This window comes from Glycine max, chromosome 17 (assembly GCF_000004515.6).
Source record: "Glycine max cultivar Williams 82 chromosome 17, Glycine_max_v4.0, whole genome shotgun sequence".
NCBI lineage: Eukaryota > Viridiplantae > Streptophyta > Magnoliopsida > Fabales > Fabaceae > Glycine > Glycine max.
Window position 1 is genome coordinate 13,470,603 of NC_038253.2, and position 7,934 is coordinate 13,478,536.

At 35.5% G+C, this 7,934-nt stretch overlaps 1 protein-coding gene across 3 annotated transcripts; it reads left to right on the forward strand.

Annotated features, from left to right (window-relative positions):
- The first annotated feature begins 1,178 nt into the window (after positions 1-1,178).
- LOC100804453 (protein CROWDED NUCLEI 4) lies at positions 1,179-7,183 on the forward strand. 3 transcript variants are annotated; one of them, XM_006600842.4, is made up of 8 exons: positions 1,179-1,543; positions 2,753-2,962; positions 3,068-3,321; positions 3,831-4,101; positions 4,203-4,286; positions 4,382-6,532; positions 6,661-6,755; positions 6,878-7,183. In XM_006600842.4, exons 1-6 carry the CDS (start codon positions 1,355-1,357, stop codon positions 6,524-6,526), a joined length of 3,153 nt encoding a protein of 1,050 aa, XP_006600905.1. In that variant the 5' UTR covers positions 1,179-1,354; the 3' UTR covers positions 6,527-6,532; positions 6,661-6,755; positions 6,878-7,183. The 3 variants fall into 3 exon arrangements, with proteins under 3 accessions (XP_006600905.1, XP_003549990.1, XP_006600906.1); XM_003549942.5 differs by having other exon boundaries at positions 6,678-6,755; XM_006600843.4 differs by having other exon boundaries at positions 6,687-6,755.
- The last annotated feature ends 751 nt before the right edge of the window (positions 7,184-7,934 follow it).

Sequence of the window (7,934 nt, forward strand, 5' to 3'; positions counted from 1 at the left end):
ATTATTTAGAACTCTTAAGAATGTCACATGTAAACATAATTTTTGGAAAATATTTTTTTATGTAGTATGTACTATAGACTATAAATAAATTGTAGTAGCTAAAATAGATTCGAAAAAAAAATGCGTTACTTTAAAATTAATTTTTCAAACTACGTTCATCTAAAATCAAACACATAAAATGTGATTGCCACAAAATTCTTGTGTATTTTTTCTTTGAGCAATTCTAAATAGTTGGCAAACAAATAAATCCCATGTAATATTTTGAGAAGTCACCTATTACGGTTTTATTTTTCTACAATTTTAAGACAAATAGATCAATCAAACGTGTCTATAACTCAGTCAATTTCAAAAGATAATCTTCGATAAAAAAAAATAAAGCCAAATACTGTTTATTAAGATATGTAGTAATAATTATATAATAATTAAAGGAAAAGAAAACATCAACAGAAATAGAAAAACCAATAAAAATAATGAGAAATATTAAAGGACACATGACTCACATTATAATCAAAGTATGATAGTTTTAAAAAAAATTAATTATACGCAAAAAATAATAAGTATATATTGGTACCAAAAAAATAATATAAATATATATACATATATATCTATTAGATTTATAATTCTTAATAAACCTAAACATGATCTATTTAATTTAATAGGCTTTTAAAAAAGTCTGAGCATAACCTTTTAATTAAATAGGTCAGTTTAAACCAGACTTTATGTAGGTCAGGTCATAGGTGTAGGCTGGCCTGGCCTATTCCCACCCCTACCTGTAATTTAATATTTTATTTTTATCTTTAATTTTTTTTGTTTTAGTTTTCTAAAATGTGTTTGTTTTATTTTTGGTTTTTAAAATATTTTAAATAATATTTTTTAAATGTTTAAAGTGTTATTTAAAATATTTTAAAGATAAAAATAAACAAATAAATTTGATAAAAGGAAAAAAATGCATTTTAAGGTAAAAGAAAATATCACTGGGCAATCGTATCTTCATTTTCCATCACTAGTCAGCTCCACTCTGGATTTGAAGTAAAAGGCGCCTCTACAATCCAAAAGAAAATTCAAATTCAAAATATAAATAAATAAAAAAAAGTCAAAACGAGGTCGTTTGACTCCCATCACGTCGCCAACACACACTCACTCGAAAAAGAAAAGTAGCGAGCTTTATTTTTCAGTGTGCGAGTGGTAAAGTGCGTTTTTCTTCCACTTCCAAACTGTCAAAATTAAAATTCCCAAAAGCAAAGAGATAGAAAAAGAACTCCGTAGAAAGAAGCGAAGCCAAGATTAGCGAAGAGAGAGAGAGAGGGAGGGTTTTGTGATTTTTTGAAGAATCGCGTTTTGGAGTTAGTCGGAGATGGAGCTGTCGACTCCGAATTCTTCCTCGAAGCACTTGTCCATTACGCCGGGTTCTAGGGTTTTGAGAAACCCTCTCTCCGACGAACAGATCTGGAAGCGCCTCCGTGACGCTGGCTTCGATGAGGAATCGATTAAGCACAAAGATAAGGCTGCGCTTATTGCTTACATCGCCAAGCTCGAAGCTGAGGTTCGTTGTTCGCTTCCTCTCTCTATAACCTTTTTATTTTTAATTGCAATTTGTTTGAATTGAATTGGGGGAACCGTTTATTGGAAACATGCAATGCGATCGGGTTAGTGAGGTAATTTGTTATGTTGAGTGGGTTTGGATAATTTATTTAATATTCATTAATAGTCTTTTGAGATGGCTTAGCAATTATTTGGGTTTAATGATGAATTTCAGTGTGGATGTCGCTTCATATGGTATCTTGTTTATCCTAGTGTGAGATCTTCTTTTTGCGTTGCTGCTTTATTGGTTGAGTCCCACTTTCTTGATAATTACGGTGGATAGATTCTGTGTTCATGATCTTTAAACGTAGTAGTTAGTGATTAGCTGCTCCTGGTGATGTTATGATTGGATAGAAAGCAGAAGTCGTTGTTTGGAATTTTGTGGTATTGGGGGAAACTGTGGATTCAGGTCTGTTTTTCCTTTTATAGAATGCTTTGAATTGTATGGTTTTAAGTTTGGATTTAATTTTGATACATTGATAGTGCAGTGGATTGAATTTCAATTTTAAATTACCATTGATTTCTTGCAATTTGCGTTGGAAGTGGACCAGTGGAGTATGTAAATCCTAGAGTCGCCATTCTGAGGAGGGCTTTACCTAAACACCACCTCTTGTCCAAGGGATTAGTTTTACAGATTTTCCAGTGATGATATCCCATCAACGACCAAAAAAATTAAAATTTTAAACTCTTTGTAGCCCAAGAGTTTAGAAAGGTTCCTTGTCATTTGGGTTGTTAATCAGGCCAAAATTCATTTGGTCCTCCACCAACATTATATTACTCTGACATTTCCAATTTTTTGTTCATCCTGGTGCATGTATCATAAATTACAAAGTTTGCTTTCTATTATAGGTTGCTGCATTCTGTTCTCTTGCATTGTATACCCTGTCAATTGAATAGCTTTCCATTAATTTTTCTGTTTGGTTGGTTAGTACCCATCACTTGCAAAGCCAGATGAACAAATGATCTGATGCTTATACTGTGAACTGGTTTATTATCACTCAAACCAACTCTTTCTCCCATTAATTGAATTGCATTTGCAAGTGAATGCTCTATACAAGGTTTATGGGGTCTTTCATTTTTATAAGATACACTATTTTCTTTCCTGCTGTTAGTGCTAACAAAGTTCGTTATTCCTTTCTCGCTTTCACTTTGACCTTTATATGTTGTGTAGATATATGATCACCAGCACCACATGGGCCTTCTCATATTGGAGAAAAAGGATTTGGCTTCGAAGTATGAGCAAGTAAAGGCCTTGGCTGAATCATCCGAGTTAATGCATAAACATGATTCAACCATGAATAAATCTGCGTTAACTGAATCAAAGAAACGTGAAGAAAGTTTGAAGAAGACAGTAAGCATCAAAGATGCATGCATAGCAAGTGTAAGTTTACGGAATAGTTCTCCCCTTGCAAAACCATACATGCTTGCTTTTCCAAATATCTATTTTGCTCACACTTCTAGAGGTATTTTTTATTGTCTTTTGTAGCTTGAGAAGGCCTTGCATGAGCTGCGTACAGAAAGTGCTGAAACAAAGGTTGCAGCTGAGAGTAAATTTGTTGAAGCACGCCAATTAATAGATGAAGCACAGAAAAAATTTACAGAGGCTGAAGCCAAGGTGCGTGCTGCTGAATCTTTGCAGGCAGAGGCTAAGCGATATCACAATGTTGCAGAAAGGAAGCTTCATGATGTTGAAGCACGTGAAGATAATCTCAGGCGGCAAATCATATCTTTCAAGTCCGAGTATGTTGCTTGTATACTTATAATTATAGTAATAATAATAATTAATGTGTGAAATTCACTACTTACTATCTCCCTGGTTCATTTTTGTGATTTTAAGCATCTAAGCACATTAAGCCGAGCCTCAATATTGTGCTGTCTAGAGATGGTTGGTTGTCTTGAACAATTCTGAGCACTTTTTTACACAGATCTTAGTTATAGTTGAGGGAGAACGAAATTAGTGTATCAAATTTTGTTTTTGGTTTCAGGTTGCATAGTTGATTACTTGAATTATTCTTCTACTTAATATAATCATTCATTTTTGAATTCATACAATTGACAAGATTATGCATGATGCAGCTAACTAACAGTTAACATACCTCCTTTTAACAATTAGCAACATGCTAACATGTGATTAAGTTTTGTGGTTATAAGTTCCACGTGTTGCATGTGTGACTATATTGAAAATTTTGATAGCTTCATATTTATTTTTTCAGTAATTATGTTTATCTCTCTCTTTCTCTATCTCTCAGTTGTGATGAAAAAGATAAGGAGATGATTATTGAGAGGCAATCCCTTTCTGAAAGGCAAAAGGGTTTGCAACAAGAACAGGAAAGATTACTTCAATCACAATCCTTGCTGAACCAGAGAGAGGAACACTTTTTGAGTAGGTCTCAGGAACTGAATCGTCTTCAAAGAGAGTTGGAGGACACAAAAGTGAAATTTGAAAAGGAACATGAAGCCCTATATGACGAGAAAACCACCCTAAAACTGAAGGAGGCAACCTTAATACAACAAGAAGAGGTTCATATTTGAAAACTCTTTGTTGGCTCAAGATGATATTAATATTAAATACTTACTATCTCTGTCTTGTTCATGTGCTGATTTATGTTGTGTGAAAACAGGAACTTGCTAAATGGAAATCTGAGCTGAGCAAGAAAGAACAAGAGTTACTTGAATTTCAAGCGAAACTTTCTAATAGAGAATCTGTACATTCTCTCACAATTATTTACTTTTCATTTCATTTTAGTTCTGATCCTTTTCTCTATATCATTATTCTTTTTTTTTTTGCTGGAAAATGTAGGATAAAACACAGAAAGTTGTTGCTAGTCAGGAAGCCGCACTGAGAACCAAAAAATATAACTTGGAAGTTGAGCTGCAAATGCAGCGCAAATTGGTTGAAAATGAAATTGAGGAAAAGAGACGGGCTTGGGAGTTGAAGGAGGTTGATCTTAAACATTGTGAGGATCAAATCCTGGAAAGGCAGCATGAGTTGGAAGTTCTGTCAAGGTCGCTGAGTGAGAAGGAGAAGGATCTGAAGGACCTGTCAAGTGCTCTTGAAGAAAAAGATCAAAGGTTGAGTGCTGCTGAGAAGGACTTTGAGTTAAATAAAGTGCTTTTGCAGAAGGAGAAAGATCATGTTGAACAGGCAAAACAAGATGTGCAGAAGTCTTTGGAATCATTGGAAGATAAAATAAGACAAGTTGATATGGAAAAGGAGAAACTGGAAGCCATGAAAAGTGAAACGGGTGACTTGTCAATTTTGGAAGTGAAACTAAAGGAAGAGATTGACCTTGTAAGATCTCAGAAGTTGGAGCTTTTGGCTGAGGCAGAGAAGCTGAAAGCTGAGAAGGCAAAGTTTGAAGCTGAGTGGGAGCTTCTTGATGAAAAAAAAGAAGAGTTGCGGGAAGAAGCAGAATTTATAGCAAAGGAAAGGGAAGCGGTTTCCACTTTTATTAGGAATGAACGTGACCAACTAAGAGAAGAGAAAGAAAATCTGCACAATCAGTACAACCAAGATCTGGGGTTTCTTGCTAGTGAACGAGAAAAGTTCATGAACAAGATGGCACATGAACATGCTGAATGGTTTGGCAAGATGCAGCAAGAGCGAGCAGATTTCTTGCGGGAAATTGAGTTGCAAAAGCAGGAGCTGAATAACCTCATTGAGAAGAGACGTGAAGAGGTGGAAAGTTATTTGAAGGAAAGAGAAAAGGCTTTTGAGGAAGAAAAGAACACTGAACTTCAGTATATTAATGCTCTTAAAGAGAAAGCAGCAAAAGAGTTGGAACAGGTTTCCTTGGAGATGAAAAGGCTTCAGACTGAGCGAGCTGAGATAAATTTGGATCGTGAACGGAGAAATAGGGAATGGGCTGAACTTACTAACTGTATTGAGGAACTCGAGGTTCAAAGGGATAAGCTCCAAAAGCAGAGAGAACTGTTGCATGCTGATAGAATTGAAATTTATGCTCAGACTGAAGAATTGAAAAAACTAGAAGATTTGAAAGCTGTCTCTGATGATAATGCTATCACTGAAATGCTTAAATCTGATATGGAGTCTAACCAAAAGAAAATCTCTGCAAGGAAGAACTTGAAGCATCAATCTCTTACACATGGTGGTGATAGAATCAGCAATGGGTTTGATACTCCACTTGTGCAGAAGTCAACTGTTTCTCCTCCTAGCCCTGTTCGATTCTCATGGATAAAACGATGCACGGAGCTAATTTTCAGAAATTCTCCTGAGAGGCCACTTGAGAGAAACGAGGATTTTCTCATGGGTTCTGATACAGGTAATGTTAGTAACCTGAAAAAGCACTTGGAAAATGACGAACCACTTGGTAATATTGGCAAGAGACAGGAAATAGGATTTGCTCTTGAAGAACCAAAAGTAATAGTTGAAGTACCCTCTCTAGATGATGCTAGAAGAAGTGAGATTGAATCTGAGGCTAAAGATGTGAATGGAAAAAGTGCTCTCCTGATTCCAGATGGACATCGTGCAGGCAGACTAAAAAGAAGGAGGGGGAACATGACTGATAAAGTTGGCAATCCATTTGTAGATGTGGGGCAAAATAAGAAATCGAGAGCAGAAGAACAAACCAATGAAAAGGTCCAATCAGGTGTGTCTAAGGTCCAGCAGGTGTTAACGTCATCAAATCAAACACAAGGGAACACGGAAGAAACTCGTGTAGTAATAATGGTTGATAAGGTTATTCATGTATCAGAAGTGACTTCCGAGAAACTTGATGTTCTCCCTATCCTCAGTCAAGAACCAAGAGATAATTTCCCGAGTCCTACATTGGGAGCAGATCAATGTAATCTTCATGGAGAAACAATTGATCAATCAAATTATAAAACTAGACAGGAAGATGTTTTGCCTTGTGCTTCTAGTGTATTGGGAAGCACAGAAGAAATATCCAAAGGAAACAATGAACAGGTTTCTGAGCACTGTTAGTGTTAGGTAGTGGTTTACAATCAATTTTTTTTCTCCCCTCAATTTAGTTTGGTTCTTATCCAGGCTAGTCTTTTCAATGTACTGCTTTTTTCTGTTTCCTTTTGTGCATAAGTTTTGCTTATATATTCATGCAGGTGTTGTTTGTGGACAGGGACTGCAGATGATGGGTATGAGTATTGGTACTTATAATTGGTGTGGTTAAGACAAGTATATATTAGGAGTGTATGAGGTGCGTCAATTAAAACATGTTTAGCTGTACATTCCTCTCAACTATATCTTCTGTTCATTTTCATTAGATAATGTCACAATGAATTTTTCTATGTTCATTGGATTCATCCTCTTGCAATGCAGGATGTCATAGGAATGGACTTTTCATTTGTTAGTGACTTGGAGCTGGGTAATGTATGTAGAACTAACTTGGAGATGTCTGCTGTGTGTACACACTTAATGGATACAGTTGCAAATTGCAATTTAGGGTGGGGTAGAATGTTGATATCATAGTTCGTAAAATAGGGATGTTATGTACTCCAAAACGAGGGAAAGAAAAAGAGATAAGCAAAGTTAGATGCACAGCCAAGGGTACGTTGCTCTACCAAAATGTGTTGGTTTTCTGATTCAGTGAATTATTCTAGCATGGTTTTGTTTGTGGTGTTTAAACCCTCCAGATTTGAGTTTTGGACACAACGCTGAATATCATCGTGTAGCCATCAATAGTGATTTTGCTTGCGTCTTCAATAACACACGATGGTGGTCAGAATCGCATGTATTTGAAGCTTGTGTTTTGCTGGTTCTTTATTTTGCGTAATTATGTTCCTCGAATGCTTAATATTAATACGCAAATTCTTTACCAAGTCACCAACCATACTATTCAAGAGTTTGTACTTAAATGTAATAATACCCCACAAAAAAAATCTTTTATTGAAATCAAACAAGTTTTGTTTTTTTCGGGTGCAAAAACATGTCTAACTGCAGATCGATGGCCAAAATTAATTTATCATGTTATTTGGTTGTATATATAAGGAATGCATCAAAAAAACCATTTTACTGAATTATCTTTAGGATAATGAATAAAAATAAAATTTTATTATGAAGTATGATATTTGATTTTTCTACAAATAAGATATTTGATGTTATTAGTATATTCTTATCGTGATTTCTAGTAAGTAGAACTGTAGAAGAGAGGCACCTTAGAATTCAGAAGACACGCAACACAAACAGACGTGCACTGCAAAACCTCCTTTGTTAGACAGACACAAATGGAGAACACCGTAATCCGACCAGGCATTCAACAATGTTACAAGACCTTACCCTCAGGCCACACTTGTCTTCCTTTTTCTAACTTTAACAACCCAAAGCTCAACTTTCCTCTCTAATTTCCAACTCCATCGTGCCACCACTCCCATTGCAT

Coding starts and splice junctions, on each gene's coding strand:
- LOC100804453 (XM_006600842.4), top strand. CDS start 1,355: ATGGAGCTGTCGACTCCGAATTCTTCCTCGAAGCACTTGTCCATTACG. Junction 1,544..2,752: donor TCGCCAAGCTCGAAGCTGAG/GTTCGTTGTTCG, acceptor TATGTTGTGTAG/ATATATGATCACCAGCACCA. Junction 4,287..4,381: donor AACTTTCTAATAGAGAATCT/GTACATTCTCTC, acceptor TGGAAAATGTAG/GATAAAACACAGAAAGTTGT.